Here is a 20638-nt window from a genome sequence, read left to right as displayed (position 1 = left end):
TATGCATCAGTAGACAGTACTGTTTGGAGAAAACCTTGACTACTCTTTCATCTACTTCTGATTGAGAATCTGTAAGGAAACAACTTGACAGAGGCAACAGACACATGCTGTCATGTCTAGAAGTATTGTCATCAGTTGACATAGGGCAAGACTGAAAAATACTGGGCCTGCACTAAACACTGGCAAATTCACACAATCCTGGAAGGTACAGTTGCTTTACAAAGCTATGGGAGAAGCCCCTTGGAAAATACATTTGTGTTTGTAATAAAATTTGGGTCAGTGTTTGTAAGTTGAGCCAAGCTAGTGACAGTATGTAAAAGTAGGAGAATCTGAGTTTTATACCAGACAACCACTTGTCATACATGTGGTATCTACTTCACTGTTGCCATGGATTTCAAACAAAATCAGTAACACTTCTAGTATTTACAACCAAGATTTACACAAACTCAACGGCTCTCAAGACTTGTACAAAGCATTGAGCTAGCTCTCCCTTCCTACCACCCTGTACAAATTAAGCCCCTCTCAAGATTTACACAAACCCAGCGCTTCTCAAAACTTATAGTGACACAAACCATGGAGGAATCTCTAAGCCTATCTCAAGATTTACACAAACTCAGCCCCCTCCCATTGGGATATCTGTTGTGCTGAGTTTATGAAAAGAATCATTTCCTGCATTCGAACATTTCAGAATGCCCTGGTTGACTGCCAAAATTTCAACAATGTTCCAAACAACGGGTTGTCCAATTCAATAGCCTGTAAGTGTCAACAGCTCCAAGCTGACTGTTGATAACCAAAGCAATAACCTGTTCACCCCCAATTCCCTGTAAACAAGTCCATGCTCACTACTGATAACAATGGGTTTGGGCAAAACTATGGTGGTGAAGGGGGGGGGGGTGTGCAAGTGAACTCTGAAATCAGGGTGTAAACCGGCTGATAGGTGATGTATGTTGTTATGAACTTTGTTTGGTTATGTGTGTAAACTTGTTCTTTGAATGAATGTACAGAGTTATCCAGTTTATAAAGTGTAAAATGAAAATGCAGGTGCCCAGGTAAAATTAACCAGGGTTTCTCAGTCTTGTTAGAAGGTTTCTCAACAGTTTATCGTTATCAATGCAATCATATCAGGGGGCATTTGAAACTGCAGTGGATTTCCCCAAGCCAATGTCCCCAATCTGGTTGAAGGTGCTTGTGTAATGATAAGACTTAAGATTGCACGACATCATGTTGAAACACTTTACAAGAAATTCCACATAAGAACTAAGATACATTACAAAATTTGCTATTGTACAATACACAATCTCAAGGTCACTGTCAAGGTGTGTTGTTGGAAAACAATAATTTGATGTGTGGGAGAAATAGCAGTGCCTTGGAAGTATTCGGAACAGAGGTGTGCTGTAAAAGTCTTGTCTACATGACAGATCTTGAATTCTGCTCAATTGAGCATGTCGTTATGTGTGGAACAGTTTGACCGAATAACATCAATATCAACAAAAACGATGAATGTAGCTGGAAATTGTAAAGTCACTTGACTGGAGTCCAGCCTTTGTAGTCCAAGCATAGCAACATTCCGTCTGGTGTCCCATTCAATCGAACACTCACCTATCATGGCCCTGCTTATTGTGGGTAAAAAAATCAGCATGTGGTCGGAATTCTAGTTTCATTCAAAATTCTGTTCAGAATGAGCGAGTAACACAATACAGACATACCTGTACGTGCCAATCCACATGACATGACGCTTCATCGGTGTCCTGTTTGTACCATCTTATGAATGATTGCATTTCACAGGACTTTCATTTCTATGAGACTGTGTGAAAATCTACCTATTCCTTCATAGTGTCAACAACATGTTTTCTGAAAGTTTTTGCAAGTGTATACAACAGATGTCGCTCACATCAGTGTATTTCAGTTCTTCACAATTAATCTGCTGTTTCTCTGAGTACCTGGTATGTTTGGTAGAGTTTATTATTTGCGCTCATGATATCTCAAAATAAAACAAAAAAAAAACATTTGAAAAAGAGTAACCTTGATATTTCAAAAGTAAAAAATAGTAACAATCGTAACACCCCCTCCCCCATTCTCTTGAGTCACACCCCCCCACCCTCCCCTTGGATCAATATCACAATTTTGATGGGTATTTTTGTCTCTTTTTTTCCTTGCAGCCTTTCTTCAATAATTTAGGACTCAATGCAAGAAGTGCAAGAAAAGCACCAGAAAGTACATTTAAGTCACTGTGGTATCTTTGTTCATGGCTCTATACATATGACTTACTCTTCAACAGAGACTACAAACTGTTCCAGAATCCAGCGTCGGTCTACTCAGGTGAGATTTCTACAAGTCAACCTTTTTGGGGAGGATCAAAAGCTCTAGCTCTCAATCGCTAGATTTGGGGGATGAGGGTTTATGGGGGGATGTCTGTCACAGGGGACAGAAAGGGGTATGGTTAGAGGGGGACATCAGTACAGGTTCACAGAAGGGGATTAGGGTCAGAGGGATGTCTGTCAAAGGGGACAGAAGAGGTGGTGTTGGAGGGGGATGTCAGTTCAAAGTTCACAGGAGGGGATTTGGGTGGGAGGGGTGTCCGTCGAAGGGGGACAGAAGGGGGTAGGGTTAGAGGGGGACGTCATTCAGAATGGCAGAAGGATATGAAATTGAATGACTCAAATTGTTAATGAGGTCACAGACGCTTCAGATTCAACCACTTAAGTTTGGGGTTGTTGGAAGCAGTTTTGGACTTGGGCACTTGCTTTTAGGGGTGATTGAATAAGTCTAGGACTAGACCACTTGAACAAGAAGGGGTGGGTCCAGGAAGTTTAGGGCTAGAACAATTGATCAAGCCTTTCATGAGCTGTCCCATATAGCTTTGTGAAGCAAGTGGTCCCCTAGGATTTTGTTTATTCTGTAAAATTATCTGATGTGGTTTCAGTATTCTTTAGTTGTGACCAAAGAATACTCAGATTTGCTGTTTGAGGAACATCAGACCATTCATGGGAAATACATTTAGTCGTATGATAAAGCAGTAATGTAGAACAATACATTATACTTACCTTATGAAAGAAAAATAGGAAAATTGATCTTTGTACATTTATTTAGACAACATTTACAACAGTTCTGTTGTAGGCATTATTAAATGAATGTGTTGTGTGTGTTAGTTGGTACAATTTTTTCACTGACAAATTAACTCCTCGTTTGGTGTTTTCATTTACTGGTAACTAAATATAGCTGCTGATTCATGTGTTGCTGAAATTAGTTCCAAGAGTACCAGTTAAAAACCGTGAAATTTTACACCTGATTGCCAAGCTTGCATCTCTCTCCGACACAATACCTGAAATTTTTGTACAAAATATAAAATTTCATGTAAAATTTTATTGTACAAATTTTAAAACTCACAAAATATTTATACCTCCTTTAAATTTTTTAGTTCAGTGATTATATTGTCAAAATTTGATGTGTTAAAAAATCCATAATTATAATAATCGCTCTTTTATTATTGTTGAAACACAACTTGTCTGCCTTAAAAATTTCCAAGGCCAGCACAAAATGGCAGATTTCTGTTGATGACGGTAATTTGCCCACATTATGATACTCATTATATTATCATAGAGATAATTTTTTATTAATTTTTTTTGCCTCGGGGGAAATGTATGCAATTAAAAAAAGATGAGGTATTAGGTGTGATCTGATTAGAATACCCACATCTACATTGTCAAATATTCACAAGTGATATTACCGTAATTAGATGTAACTTATTGCAACCCAGGCCTGCAGTGTTGTTATAACTTCAGCCATACAAAATCACCACTATCGAAGAAAGGATCGCTGAATAATTTAGGGTCACCTGAATAATACTGGACCCAAATTTCTGTACAAAAACACTTTAAGAGTTTCTTAGGGTGCCTACCATAGGTGACAAAAGTAGGTACCCCTAAGATCATGCTGATTTGTAAGGTTTCAGGATTGACAAGTATTCGACCATCTTGCCAAAATTTGAATTATTTATATTTTATCAGTTTCTTAGGGTGCCCTTCATAGGTGACAAAAATAGGAACCCCTAAAATTATGCAGATTTGTAAAAGTGTGCAGGATGGACCTGTGTTCTCCAATCTTGCTAAAATTGGAATTTTTTATATTCCATCAGTTTCTTAGGGTGCCCTTCATAAGTGACAAAATAGGAACCCCTAAGATTATGCAGATTTGTAAAAGTGTGCAGGATGGACCAGTGTTCTCCAATCTCGTCAAAATTTGAACTATTTATATTCTCTCAAACCTAAAAAGTGTGTTTATCCCTTGTATTTTGTAAATTTCAAAGTAACCACACATTATCACACCATTCCAATGAAAGAACTGTCTCAGAGAGTAGCTGTTGATATGTGAGAAAAATTTAAAAAAAAATATCTATTCGTCAGTTTACGTGAGGATGAATGTAGCAGATAAAATATTCATGTGATGGCTACGTAATAAAAATGTGATAGTGACATTTGAAGTATCGTACTCAGATTTGAAATAAATACTGTATATTGGATACTGTATGATTTTTATCTCAAATTTTGAATCTAAAATTTTGTTTCAAATGCAGATTTCTGATGAATTTTGTAAATTGGATATTGTGCAAAATAAATTTTAAGTCTCAAATGTAGATTTGAGATAAAATTGTAAACTGGACATTGTATAAAGATAAAGTGATTTTATGATCTGCATAAAAGATTTATTGATTTTTTAAGATACCGTTATAAGGCATTGTTGTATTGTGGTATGTCAATGCCCCTTCTATACAAAAGACTGGGATTTTCATTGGTTGTCAAAATATTATGAAGGTAGTTTGAAATTGAAATGACGTTTTAAAATCACACTGAGACAGACATCAACAAAACGTGTGAACTGTCGACTCGATTCGGTATGACCGGATGATAAAATATCTAAATCGGTACTTTGAGAGGAAATTAAAGGTGACGGATATGAGATCAGCGAGATATTTAAAAGCTTTATCGTGACCTTTGACTGTTTCACCCTGTTCCTGGGTAAATCCCCCATATGATATTACAGGTCGCAAAGGGTCAAAGTTCAAAAGGTTAATCATGATCAGCAGACAACAGAGACAAAGCCTGTGTATTTCAGTTCTTCAACAAGGAATGTGAAAAAATATTTCTAGTCTGGTCATATCATTATACCATGTCTTGACTATAATACAAGAAAATCACATTATGCTATAAACTGCTCCAATACCATCTTCTTTAAGAGAGAGTATTTAATTACGCCCTGATTAAGATTGTAATTGATGAATTGTGGAATTGTAATGATGATTTCTGAGTCGTAGTTGAGAACGTTCATATCATATCAGGGCATTCAGAAAAAAATTTCAGGGCTTCTGTGTTTTAATCTTCCAATGGAACAAAAATAGGAATACTTGATACAGTTTTCCCAGCACTTAGACTCATCTGGTTTACACAAGGTGTAGCTTTGACGTAATTCACTGTTTGACGTAACTTCACTGGAGAAAAGAAGTCAATGAAATATTCAATAGGAAGGATTCTGTGAATGGAGAATTTGAGAGTGCATGACAGATCTCTTGAATTGAAATTACCCTCAGGCTCCAAGCTAGGAATAGAAATTCTGAACGCAAATAACATCTTAAACGGTCTCACAGGTTTTCCATCTATAGTCTGCCTGCCTTTCAGATTATTTTGTTTGCATTTTCTAAGTACAGAACATTATGCAATTCAGTACGGAATGGATCGATGCCGTCTGCAGCAAGGAATTTATGAGTGTACCATTAATGGCTATTTGGATTTGATTTTTCATTCTTTTTTATTGAAAATAACCTAAAAATGTCAAGGCACCTGAAGTATCTCTACGACATGCCTTTGTAACGTTAATCCTTTAAGTGCTTTAATTTTTCCCACCAAAATTTCAGTGTAACATTTTACCAATATTTATGAATTTTTCTGTAAATTTTTGATAATTTTTGGACCAAATGGACACAACATTTCAATGGCTACAATTTTTGACCAAAATTTTAGAAAAAATCTGAAAAAAACTTGTCTAGATCTGAAAAAAGTTGCTGACTATGTCACATTCTATAAGGGGAACAAAAGTTGACTTTGGCGCTCAAAGGGTTAATTAGATGAAGACTGTAAAACCATTTTTTAGAAGAAATAAATTCTGTAAAAGCAAGAGTCACAATAGATATGAATGTATTCAGTGAGATATATCAGTGAAATTCATTAATTGTTTATATGTCAATGGACTGCAGATCCTTGAAATGTGTTAATATACTTTGTTGTCATACGAGTTTTAACCTACGGTATTTGACCAGACAGTCATGGATGAACTTGGCAGGCCCGAGATTCAAACTGGACTAGCTTATGGTTTTAATATTGGTAGCAGCTCATTTTATAGCTTTGTAATTCCCAGTAGGGCTGGCAAAGCTTTGTAAATGAGTGTCTAAATTGTAGACTTTCATCAGTGTTTTTATCATGATGGTACAATAAGGGGGAGGGTGCATCCCTAGCCATGATTACAAGAGGGATTTAAAATGTGTTTCTCTAATGAAATCTCATCCCTTGCAGAATTTGGATTAAAAGTAAAGGTTTCATTTACATTAAGTAAGAGTGTTAAAAATATTGCAAAAAATAAAAAATTGAAACAAATAAAATGAATAAATATTTATTGATGTATGTAAGTATATGAATAATTTAGTCAAGGATAAGCAAATCCTTTTCAAATCCACAAGCCCTGAGGCTTGTTGCATGAAAAATGACCAGCCGTCTCAGAATCCATACAATATTGTAGAATCTGTTCAAGTTATTCTGTCAAACAAATTAACCATCATCAGAAAATGTATGTTTGAAATATTCCACTCATATACTGCGTACTCTATGTTATTCCCAGGAATTTCCAATTCTAAGCTGCAAATTTACATAACAATGTAGTGCATTGTTATGTTAATGAATGCCTTACGGTTTACCAAAATAAAAGAGTAGTGGCCAGGATACTTCAATTGTTCTGAGGAGAACACTCATATTTCATGTGTCCCACCTGTCAAATGCTATATTAGTGAGCTTAGTCATAAAGTCATGCAAATTTCAGATCGTATTCATTTGTTATGATGTTACTTGCAGTTCATATCTATTCATATTCATAATACAGGGCTCGAAATTAGCGGTAGTCCCGCGTCCACAGACTACCAACTTTTCCCTGGGACTACCAAAGTCCATGAAATGGTAGCCCACACGGACTACCAAAGCCTGGGACATGAAATACCTGGCGTGCGATGTCCGTCACTTTTGGACGAGCTAAATGCAGTCAACATGCAGTTTCATTTGTTTGAAGCAATTTTCCTTTCATCTGTGAAGAGTTTTTTCTGGTGACTATTACAATTTTCACTGCTATGTTGTTGTTTTCACAAGATGCAGAGCGTTTGATACCAGAAAGTTGAGTTGCTTTCCGTGTGCAGTCTATCATGCCAGTTCACACTACTGCTGTTGATCGGCAGCATACAAGACGTACTTGTGTCAAGTTTTGGGGTTTTGATGCTAAAATTGCGCAAAACTTTCACTTCTATGTCAAGAGATTGTGTAATCAGTTTGATTTGAAATAGTAATATAAAACACTGTGTCAGTTAAGCTTGGAAATCGTGGCTGAGTTTCGCTGTCTTTTACCTATGGTTGTCGATCAGTATCAAAATATTACGTTCTGTAGAGAGAGACTCTGGTGTAACAAGGCATGCCAGTTCATAAAGATCATGAGACTATTTTTTTCTGTTTTTCTTTACTAAAGTTACAATTTCTTTGGATGTATAAGCCGATTTAGAAAGTGATAGAAAGTGTTAAAAATGTACAAAAATAAGCATAAATTAAGTTCGTGACACATAACATGGGTTTCTGAGTAGAAGCCCTTGGTTTTACCGCTGTTTTGTTTTTGAACCGGGGGCTTATACTCGGACGAGCAAAGTATCCCTAAACCAAATATTCATGGACTACCAGACATTGTCACTGGGCTACCAACTTCAGAAAATGGTAGCCCAAGTGGACTACCAAGGTAAAAAGTTAATTTCGAGCCCTGTAATATGAATACATAATACATATACATACACATGGGACAAGCAAATCCTCCAGCCTGACCTCATAGGCTGATAGTTTTTTGTATTGGCTTGCTCTTCTTTCATCTACTAGCGCAGCAGATTTGTAAATTGGGAAACAATCAATGATGAAAAAGAACTTCCCCAGCATGTACTTCCTGATGTGCAGCTTGCTCGGAAGGTTATATCTGATTGGCCGATTGTCACTATTCACAGCAACTTAGGGAGTCTATTTGTATTATTCAATTGTAACAGTAAGATTCAGCCAACCAATTGGATAATGGCTTCTGTGGTGCTGCACATTAGCACTTCCACTGAATGCATTGTCATTGCTAGATAATCCATAGCATATTAGTGAAATATTTCCACATACAACACTTTCTCATAACAGTTTGCTGTATTATGGGATTCCTACAGTCTTTCAGCTTGACTTTAGTTTTGAAGTCGCACCTAAGTTCTCTATCTCTATCGGTGAACTCTTCCATTTGTTGCGCAAAATGCAATAGATTAATATTCATTGTGCAATGTATAAATGTTTGTTGTGTGAACTTTCAGTTTGTATTTCTTTGGAGATAGAGAGTCAATATTTACGGAGAATATCCGTGTACCTTGGATTGTATGCTATATATACATGCTTCACGTCACACTGTCTGGAGCAGATAATCTTTCCAAATTGTTCTGCGTAATTGGATTGTCGCAAATTCAATCAGCCAGATTGGTTACCTTCCACTCGTGGCACAAGCTTGTTTTGTGATTAAATATAGCGCCTTGGCGAAATGCCGCCATCAATTCAATCAAGCAACACAGAAAGGTCTTTGCACTATTTGTGTCATCATTACAGCATCATTCCCTTCAAGAAGTTCAAGCCAAGGCTCACAGTGCATTACGAATAATTAGTGAACATTTCTCAGAAATTTTGAGGGAGACATTCACCTGTCAATCAAATCATATACATGCTACCTCCTAAAGCAATTCATTCGTTGCAAATTTGCATATATCCATATATGGTATAAGAGGCGTGTCAGCTAATAAAAGGAATAAGTTATTGTAAATTTGTATATATCCATATATGGCATAAGAGGCATGTCAGTTAAAAGAACTCAGCCATTGTAAATTTGCATATATCCATATATGGTATAAGAGTCCTATCACTGAAAGTAACTCAGTCATTGCTAATTTGCATATATCCATATATGGTATAATAGGCTTGTCCAGCATATTTACCCCACAATGTAGTACTGAACAGTATTGATGGCACACTCGTTTTTGCACAGCCAAGTAAAATTCAGTGATTGGCTACTGTAAATATATGGGTTGCCAAATTCCTCTATGCTATTCACAGCAAAACCCTGTAAAGAAATCCACAATCACTGTCAATGACAATGGGTTTTGGGCAAAACCATGGTGGTTAAAGGGACAAAGTTAGCATTTTTTCATGGATTTTGTTTGATACGAGTTACTACTTATATTGTTTGACATGTGAAAGATACTGAATGAATGGGTGACTATGCATATATTCGACCTCGGTTTTAGACAAATTAAAAATGAAACCATCATGAAAATGAATTAATGGTCATGACCATTAATTCATTTTTGCGATGGTTTCATGTATCGTCTCTAAAACTGGGGTCAAATATATGCATGGTCACCCATTCATTCAGTATCTTTCAACATGTCAAACAATATAAGTAGTAACTCGTATCAAACAAAATCCATGAAAAAATGGCTGACTTTGTCCCTTTAAAGGGTTATGTAAATAACATAGGGCATAGGTATTACTCAATGGTAAACATCTGCCATTTTGCAATGAAATCTGCTCATGTAAACAAAACGAGACCACATCTTTTTTATGCTAGAAATCTATACTAGTCTCAGGATACTTTTAATTTTGAATTACAGGGCTGTGACTTTTATTTATTTTTTCACTACTTTTGTTTTGTGTATCGATTTCAAATCCGTATTCTCCTTCCCAAAGCATGTTGAAACACCCATTATTCAACACAGCATCTGTACATGTAAAATGCAGCTATTATTTTAATTTTAATCTGGACCACAATTCACTTGTCAACAATAACAATGCAGACTAGCATACACATGAACAGACTGAGTTGACAAGCTGAATACTGTGTTTCTCAACATGCTTTTGGGAGTAGAACAAGAAAGTATGGCTGACATTAACAACAAAAAATGGTGAGGAAAATTATCAAAAATTACAGGTACTGACCCTTTAAAGGTATACAGTCATCTGTAATCTAAATATGCCCATATATGGTCAAAGGGGTGTTCCTTGGTATTCAAAATGCCCATGTGAGGGCGCTGTTTTTAAAAAGCGGCCACCCGCTTAAAGTCTGTGATTGGTTAGATTTTCTCTTTCCATGGTAACTGTGGCAAAATTGGAACAGGTGACAGTATACCTTTAATGGCATGTGTAGCACTAACTTGTACCACATCCGAGTGTTGGCCCGTACTCTTTAGTATTGCCAATAAAACAATATCTAAGATTTTCAGAACCTGAGATTTAACATCAAACAGTGCCCATACAGGTATTTATATGTCGGTTGTGATGTTTCAACAATATCGACTGATTTATAGACTGTCTAATGAACATAAAAACCGCTGAATTGAAACCGGCAGTAAAACTGCAAATCATTTAGTTTTATTTCATTTCTGTAATAGAGTCTAATGGAGGCTGTATGCCCAGTTGAAATACAACCGATTCAGTTCAGCTTTTAGTGTAAAGTGGATTTGTCAAATTCATTTAGTTATTTATTTAAAGGATCACTTGAAACTCAAGGTAGTGTGTGCCTTTAAAGTGAAAGCATAAATTTTTGCTCAAACTTTTGTCAAGGAATCTTTCAACCCCTCCCTTTCAAAATCAAGAATAAAAATTGGAGGTCACCATGTAAATTTTGGTACTGGAATAACATATAACCCAAGATTTACCGATGTTTAAAATTTTAAAGTGACTGCCAGCTCTGTGTTAACTCTATGGAGAAAAATAAATTTTTTAATTTCGAAAATACTAAGGAGGTGAAAAGTTTTCTTACACCAAGAGCTTTAAAATGAACCCCCACAAGTGGTAGATCAGAAAAGAATTGTAAAAGTTTTAGTCTGAATATCTGTCCCTGAGGCGCATTCTACTTTCATTTGCATAAGCTGTTCCGAGAATGAAGATTGAAACTACTTGTATACACCACCGTACTTCCATAATGTTATTTACATGCATTTAAATAATCTTTATGAAATCTAGTTCAATCGGGAATTCACTGCAATCAAGGTGGAAATATCGCATAATTATGTAAATTTTAGACAGTTATGAATGCAGTGCATATAATTAAGCAAATTTTGATCACAGAATTTCCCAAGTGTACACGTATCTGGCAGAAGATATTTAAAAGCAAGAACTACATTTCATGCATTCATTGCATATGTCTTTGATATAGTTGTAAATTAGAAAATTTTTATGCAAGTCTCTGTACCTTTAATTTTAGATTTTTATCTATGAATAAATTAATTATGCAAGCAGATTGCTAACTTAGTCCTTAAAAGCCAGTTTTAAAAAGTGTATCCGTCAAAGTGAAAAAAGGGCCTGAGTCAAGAAAAGTTGATACAAACATTGTAGATATGAATTAAAACCGCTTTCTTAAGGGGCCTCTGCAGCTGTCTGATTGGTAGATTTCCAATATTTAAAGCAAGTTGAGGAGTCTGAAACTAAAGCTATTATACAGCTGATTGGCTGTTTGGAAGTAAATCAATAATGATACTGATGTTTAGCCAACCAATAAGCTACAACAGATGCAAAGTGTCAACAAAGAAAAAAAAAGGAAAACAGACTTCGTAACCTAATAACAAGATGTCCATATGAATATGTAATTTGATCTCTATGAATTTTATGCTACATTTGATGTCAAATCAACTGGAAAATACAATCTGCTTTGACATATTTACCATCATCTGACACGGATAAACAGAGTTGACACAAAGAAGATACAGTTCGTAAAATGTCATAGCTATTTTTATCGAGTGTTCGGAAAATTGGAGGTATGTATCATTGGGAAATGAAAGTTGTCATCACTGTGCTGTGGTCAGGTTTGACAGCTGAAATATATGTATTCGCAGACACACGTAGACATCTGTCTGTGAATTAAACTGTTCACCCAGGGGGCTCTTGTTGTGAACTCCAGCAATAACCTTCATCCTAATGACTCCCTAGTTTACTGGTGATTCATAATATGCAAGGTCTGTATCTACTAGCTATAATCTTTACTTTTGCCAGTTGGACATGTACCAGGCAATTGAAGGTGTTCATCGCAGTACTGTGGTTTATAAATGCCATTGTTTTCAATGGTGACGTTGTAATGCAATTATGTACAGGAAAATGAAGGTGTTCACCACTGTTCTGTGGTTTAATGCCATCATTTTAAATAGTGAGGTTGGCTCTATGTACAGGGAACCAAAAATGTTCATTGCTTTGGTTTTCACAGAGAGAATAAATATAGCCATGTTTTATACCATAAGCCTCTCCACCCCAATTCCCAGTAAACAGGTCCACAATCACCAATGATAACCATGAGGTTGGACCGAACCATGGTGGTGAAAGGGTTAGAAATAATATTTAGTGATAACCATGCACTCAAATAGTGTTGTGTCTACAGTGTGTAGACTGATACAAGTGCATTTTCTAATTTGAAAGTGACGATGATGAAGTAAAGCTTTGGTGATATTCCGTTGTATATCTGTATCCGTCTGAGCGAGTACCGGAATCATGTCAAGTCAAATATGGCAGGTACCCTGAATGGATGTCGTAAAATTTGTATTGAAGCTTTGTCACAGTGCTTCCCATATCTATCACCACTATGCAGTCCGTTCAGCTCCAAAATTGGAGACTCATTATGATAATGTATTCCGGCATTTAGCCAATCATCGACCAGATTACATCATTAATAAAGTACAGGTCACGCTGGGTCACAAATTACCCACCAAGTGTGATCGGCAGTTTTGGGCCGCTTATTAAGCCCCTGTCTTGTGAATTTCGACGAATTTCGACAGTCAACATAATCCACGTGTTCTGCAGAAGGTCATGTCCAACAAGGAGTCCGATTAGTGAACAAATATTCGAAATATTGACGATTCATTTCTACACCCAGTTTATCGATTTCGCTCAAGTACCGAGAATCATTTTGTGGATGTTCGTCATCTCTATTACAAATACTGTTATAAGGGTTATTTGTGTAGGTACGCGTATAACATTTTGCAAGAAAGAAGAGCAATGTCAGAGCTTTAAAACGATACCTGTTTTGTAGTTGTCAAACGCAGACTAAAAATGGTACGCGATTTTGAAAATGTGTTGACAGAGTGGCCACACAACTGTTCCCCATACGGTAGAATTTGTATCGCTGCCATCTCCGATACAAATGGGGTATTCTGAACGATCTGTGTAGGTACACGATTTATATTTCGCAGGACTTCAAGCCAGAGTCTAGGAATCACAGCGATGTATGGGGTTTGGTTGTCTTAGCCAGAATAAAACTGGTACGCGATTTTGAAATTGTGTTTTGACAGAGTGGCCACACAACTGTTCGACATTATGACAGAATACGGCGCGGGAGTTCGACACAGTATGGCGTACGTAACGAAGGACGCATGTGGAGGTTGCCAGGAAATACAATTTTTACTGATGGCGCGCTGGCCGCTGATTGGCTAATGAGAGGGGGAAAATATTATGGTATAGCGTCTCCAATTTTGGAGCTGACCCGGACTGCTATGCATTATTTATTGCAAGGTGATATTCTCCACACATTTGAAAACAGAATGGTGGCTAATTTACATAACAATGAGTAATTTGCATATTTGTTTCCAAAAAATAGTCTTTTGTGTAAGGTGGCAATTTTTATACATGTACTATATAATTGCATATTTTTTGTCGCAAGTATATATTTTCTGGAGGGTATTAATTTAAATAATAATTCATGTTATTTTGCTCTGAAAAGTTCTTTTGTATGGAGGGTAGCAATTTACATAAAAAGGCACAATTTGCATATTCTTTAACTGTGGAAATGTATTCCTTTGTATAGATATTAACATATGAATTGATGACTTAAAAACAGGTGTTGCCCACCTTTTAAAGTCTCCTTTTTGAGAGTCCCCTCAGGGAAGTTTGGCACTTCTAAAATGAAGGACTTCAACTTTTGCTCAAATCTTCATCAAGCAAACTTTCATCAATTCTCTTGTAAAATCAACAATAAAAATCTTGGGTCATAGTGCAAATTTTGTTACTAGGGAAACAACTTACCCAATATTTACCGATATTTGAAATTCAAAATGGCCGCCATCCCTGTGGTTTCTCTGTGGGAGAAAACAAAATTCCTGATTTTCACAAAACTAAGGCCGTTAAAACTTTATATTCTCCATGATCTTGGAAGTGAGCACCAATGAGTGGCAGGTAAAAAGGATATTGTAAAAGTTTGAGTGTCCGAATATCTGTCCCTGAGGTACATTCTGGCTTAATCATACAATTCTCTGGTTTCACTTAATTCATTTTTACTTGCTCGTAAATCCATTATAATGTACTAAAAATGATACTTTGAATATGGTATTTTGAACCTTAAATAAACCTTGGACTTTCAAAACGTGATCGAAAGTCCTCGAATGTGTGCAAACTCTATTTATACCTCTACCTGCACAACTTTGGTAATATGTGTACTAGCAAATATCTATATGAATCATACAAGTACAGATATGGATTACATACTTCGTGCATTTTTGAGCTTACAGAGTCTATTGATGACTACTGATTGTTAACGTTGAGGCATTTTTGAATACCAGTAAAATTGCTCACGGTGGATATGCAAATAAGTCACATGACTGTTTTTGACCACAATCTGATGCCTTGCGGGGAAGGAAGAATTTGTCTGCCGTGTGCTGTGCTCAGCTTTGCAGGATTTCTTTGTGGATGCGTCAATAATGTTATACGGTAGCTTTCGTTACAACATTTTTGATGAGAAAATACCATTTTCAACAGTCAAATGGAAGTCTCACAAAAACTTCAGACCACTGTAGATTATGTAAACTTAACTGTATACTAAAAAAAATGTCCAATGAAAAAATTAACGAACGACTGACGTAAATGTAGGAATATGTGAATTGCTCAGGGGGTTTTTGCATTTTACTCTGAAATACAATTTCAAATTGTAACTATTACGATCTCAGGGACGGTCTGATGTATGCCGTGAAATGCATCAGAATAGTGTATTTTTTCAATGTCACATCGACCACTCTAATTTTCAGAGATGCCTTTTGCGAGAGAAGGTTGCCAATATTTAATGGCTCTGTGATTTGGCCTTTCTGAATAGCATTCCCCTCTGAGTCATCATTTCAAATCTTACAAGTCCCGGAGAAAATTATTATCGGCAATATGGATTGAAGTTGCAGAAACCTTCCAGATATGGCAGAAGAGTTTCTGTGTATATACAGGTCATCTAACCAATGCTGTTCAGCATGATATCTAATTTTGAAAGATTAAAAATTACCCTTATAACCTCTAGTAAAGCATTAAGTCGTTCAGGCAATGAATTTGTAACAAAAATTTTCATCACAGACCGGAACCAACAAGCTTTAACTGTGCTTTTAACCCGTTGAGTTCTGTAATTGTTCACACCAAAATTTTCGTGAAACATTTTTACCAGTTTTTATGAATTTTTTCGATAATATTTCGATAATTTTGGACCAAATGGACATCACACTTCATGGGCTAGAGTTTGTTATCAAAATTTTGACAAAATTCTGGAAAAAATTGACTGGAACATATTTTCTATAGGTGACAAAAGTATTATACAATTTCTAAAATCTTGATTTTTTGTTCAAATATCACACTTTGCCAGCCCATTCCTGAGTGAAATGATTTGACCCAATTACAGGACTCCATAAAGTAAAACAAAACTGAAATAGGGAAACTGAAAAGTAAATTCTTCCCATAAAGCTTCAAATTTTGCCACCTGAAATCTTGCAAATTAATTTTTTAGGGGGTTGTCACAATCCGATTTGGTTTGTCGGTGGGTTCAAGAGGTTTGTGTTATTCTATGCTTGTTTTGTCTTCCAGGGAAAGTGCAAAGAAAAGGAGAACCATAGTCAATAATAGACTGGGAGAATATATAAGGAGAATATATATGTGTATACCGCTCCCTACTATTATTTTCTCTGATATTCACCTTATCACTGTTTGAGACAAAAGAGGTTAAAAAACACTTCAAGTTTTAGCATGTCTTCACGGTCAAACTTTGAGAACTTTTACCGTGAACCATGACCAGCAGAAGATTGATTGTCAATTCAGGGTCATTGACCTCGGTGTTTTGGGTTCTTGCCAAGTTGCTGGCAGACGAGCTGAGATCAGTCTATGTGGGTGAAACATTGTTGAGAAAGGGTTAACTTACGTTGTCTGGTGATAAATTTTTTTTAACTGTCACTTTTGTATGTCTGGTGACAAGGAACGACAACCTTGAATAGAATCATTGATCTGTTGAACAGTGGTGTGATGTTGCCTCACTCGCTCAGCCAATCAGAAGAGGCGATATTTCATGGCCTCATACTTCCTTGACTTTGCTGTCGTCTGATTGGCAAGAAATGTGAGGCTACATAGTTTGAAACAATAAGACTCAAGCTGTAAGCTGACGCATACAACCAAGTGTGCTTCAGTCATGACGCATCAGTCATACAGCCGAATTCAACACAACAGCAACAGGGAATAAAAACAATGACAAGCGACTGTGGTTGATTCATAACATTGCACATGGCAATGCTAGTGGTACAACTCAAGTGTGTTTGAGTCACAGTGCATTAGTACTTGTCATACAACCAATATCAACATAGCAGCAACAGCAAACATGTCGCCTAAGTGTCAGCACTCCCAGCAGCGGTGGCGCTCTAACCAGAATGACATAACTGTCTCGTTACAGGTGATGCAGTGTAAGAATCAGCTCAATATTTCTAAAATACGTCACAGTTACAAGCTGTCTTGTCAGAAGAGTTAGTTCTGTAATATTTTGCACAAAATTGCCAAATCTTGCCCTTACTGCTGTGGTTTGTCCCAAACCCATTGTTATCAATGGTGATTGTGGACTTGTTTATAAGGAATTGGGGCCAATGGGTTAAAGATACATATTTTGCTTGAAATATGTTCTTTGTCATTTATTCTTTTGATTTTCACTTTCATAGTTATCCAGGATATCAAATTAAAAAATCTTATGTCGTCCTTGGTTTTCTAATGAGCTCAGGTAACTTGATCTTTCGAGTTTTGTATCAATACAGCTTAATAAGAAAATAAGAAATATTCAGTGAAAAGAATTAGGTTTTCACCATAGAATAAACTGATCTCCAGCACTAGCAACCCTGGCTGCTTGCAGTTGATACAATCTGTCAAGTTTATTCATGGTAGAAAAGATTGTTACAAAGTCTTGGCACTCTTTACAAGATCAAATTGCCGAAACTGATTAATTCTTTTGAGGTCAAGTTATTCAAAGTCAGGATTAGATCTAGGCTGCTTGAGAAATATCACACTGACTGCTTGTGACCTACTCTGCAATAATTCCTCTTTGACCTTTTCTCTGAAACTGAAGGAGTTGTTGAGGTTTAACCCTTTCACCACCATGGTTTGTCCCAAATCCATTGTTTTCCATGGTAAAGTTGGACCTGTATACAGGGAACTGGGGGTGAAAGGGTTAAACAAAATATTTAGATACATAGACAGTAGGTCAGGCGACTTTATAAAGCAGGTGCCATGGAATGTGTCAGTTCATTCATGAAGTCACATTTTTGTTCATCACTGAAGTTGTTCACCCACTGCCTTATAGTGCATGCAAATTGTTTAAATGGTCATTTTGCTCCAAGGTAGTCAAAAATTGCCCTTATAGCTCAACTATTTAGAAGACCGTGAAAACAAATGTTTACAGTTTCCACACATTCATAAAGGTTGATGTACACTCATGTACTTTTCTGCAGGCCATTCAATGGTAGCATTGTTACAGTGCAATGTTAGGTACAATGCAATAGGTACTTACTCTCTGATGAAAAGATTGTTCAAAAAATAATCAAAAATAGAAAAAAACTCATTTGTGAATCTTATTTTGGTCCAGAAATGTTTATGTACATGTTTTGCATTTTTCTGGTCCAAAATTAGTCCAATATTTCAGAGAAAATTTGTGACTGATAAAATGGTTTACTTGTCCCTATCAGTGTCATGCAAAAAAGCAATATCGATGTCGTATAGAGAAAGGCATGTTTGCTCACAACAGCATTAATCATCACAGAAATGCATGAATTATGTGTCAAGACAGGGATCAAAAGTCATAAATCTAAGATTTGCTCTGTAGGTTTGTTTGCTTAGGTATATATTCCAGTTGTGCCAAAAGCCTATTTTCATCAAGGACGGTGAAAAGGCCATAAAATGAAGTGTCGACCTTTTCTCAAGGTGACCGCTACTTCAGATACTCAAAGTGTCAAATTATGAAATTATCAGAGCTAACCCATCAAGACTTTGCACAGCTTATTTCCAATAATTATGAAGGGATTTGAGAGAGGAAATTTATGAGACTACAAATGTAGATGCTGAAAACATACGGTTAATATTTATTTACCCAACAGAAAATAAAATCTGATAATATTCTTTTTAATTTATGACATTTAACCCTTTGAGTGCTGTAATTTTCTCCCGCCAAAATTTTAGTGCAAATTTTGCCAATTGTTATGAATTTTTCTGTAATTTTTTGATGATATTGGACCAAATGGACATCACATTTTATTTGCTGCAGTTTTTTCTCAAAATTTTGGCAAAACTCTGAGGAAAATTGACTGGTTTATTAGTCCCCACGGACACCGTCCGGGGGGACTTATAGGTTTGGTCGTGTCCGTGCGTGTGTGCGTGCGTGCGTCCGTGCGTGCGTCCGTGCGTCCGTCCGTCCGTCCGTTCACGCAGATATCTCAGAGATGCCCGAAGCGATTTCATTCAAACTTGGTACAAGGATTACTTCATATGTCATACAGATGCACGTCGATTTGTTTTGTGATACGATCCAATATGGCTGCCAGGCGGCCATTTTATTACGATTTTTTCATGTACAGAGCCATAATTCAGGCATGTTTCAAATGATTTTATTCAAAGTTGGTACAAGGACATTGACCAATGTCATAGATATGCACGTCAATTCTTTTTGTGATACGATCCAATATGGCCGCCGTGCGGCCATTTTGTTACGATTTTTTCATGTACAGAGCCATAACTCGGCATATCTCAACCGATTATATTCAAACTTGGTACAAGGACATTTACCTATGTCATACATATGCACATCAATTTGTTTTGTGATACGATCCAATATGGCTGCCAGGCGGCCATTTTATTACGATTTTTTTCATGTACAGAGCCATAACTCAGGCATATCTCAACCAATTTTATTCAAAGTTGGTACAAGGACATCAACCTATGTCATACACATGCACATTGACTTGTTTTGTGATACGATCCAATATGGCCGCCGTGTGGCCATTTTATTACGTTTTTTCATGTCCAGAACCATAACTCAGACATGTATCAAGCAAATTTATTCAAAGTTGGTACAAGGAGATTGACCAATGTCATACATATGCATGTTAATTTGTTTTGTGATACGATCCAATATGGCTGCTGTGCGGCCATCTTTGTTATGATTTTTTCATGTACAAAGCCATAACTCAGGCATATTTCAACCAATTTTAATCAAAGTTGGTACAAGGACATTGACCTACCGATATCATACATATGCACATTGATTTGTTTTGTGATTCGATCCATTATGGCCACCATGTGGCCATTTTATTACGATTTTTTCATGTCCTGAACTAAACTCAGACATGTATCAAGCGAATTAATTCAAAAGTATTTTTATCACAGACCTAATGAAGAGGACTCTATCCTCTCTGAGGACCTGTAATCAAACCACCCATTAACAAGTGGGGACTGTGTCATCAACGATGACTTGTTTTATAAAGGTTACAAAAATAGATTTTGGTGCTCAAAGAGTTAAACGTGTTCGTGGTATGGATATGTGTTTTATGATGTTGGGGGTTCTTTTGTCGGTTTGGAGCTAAAAAAAGGAGATTTTGTGGCTCAAAAAATGTCAAGTTTGGTGCGTCGAACATAACGTTGTAGGATTTGTGGTGCACTGGTTTCTGTCATTTTGTTTCACTGATATCAATATTTCTGACAACTATTACAAAAGCCTGACATGTGCCAGCTATGCACTGAGTCAGTCACTCAGTAAACATAGCATTGTATGATTTGTATAGCTGCTATATTGTGACCAGGCATCTGTCAAAAATTAATAAAAAACGAGACGTTGCATAAATGTAACCAAAAGAAATAAGACTATAGAAAATGTAAGACCGACAGAACACTGGGGGCTGTCCAAGACAATTTTTTATACCACTGTGATTCAGAATCATATTCTTGAGTAAATTTACCATATTTGATTTGTTGGTTTGAGGCAAATGAAAATGAATTTTCAGAAAATCTGTTACTTGTCAGAAATAAAATAA

General features: G+C 36.5%; 1 protein-coding gene across 1 annotated transcript in view; it reads left to right on the top strand.

Annotated features, from left to right (window-relative positions):
- Positions 1 to 20638, top strand: part of LOC139124166 (ceramide synthase 1-like) — an 88322-nt gene that overhangs the window by 46385 nt on the left and 21299 nt on the right. The window contains exon 2 of the mRNA XM_070690312.1: positions 2160 to 2319. Coding sequence (XP_070546413.1) covers positions 2160 to 2319 — 160 coding nt within the window. The remainder of the gene's footprint in view (positions 1 to 2159; positions 2320 to 20638) is intronic.

The sequence above is a fragment of the Ptychodera flava genome, assembly GCF_041260155.1.
Source record: "Ptychodera flava strain L36383 chromosome 23 unlocalized genomic scaffold, AS_Pfla_20210202 Scaffold_23__1_contigs__length_28996876_pilon, whole genome shotgun sequence".
Lineage (NCBI taxonomy): Eukaryota > Metazoa > Hemichordata > Enteropneusta > Ptychoderidae > Ptychodera > Ptychodera flava.
Note: the sequence above shows the minus strand (reverse complement) of the source record. Positions and strands in the feature narration are given on the sequence as shown.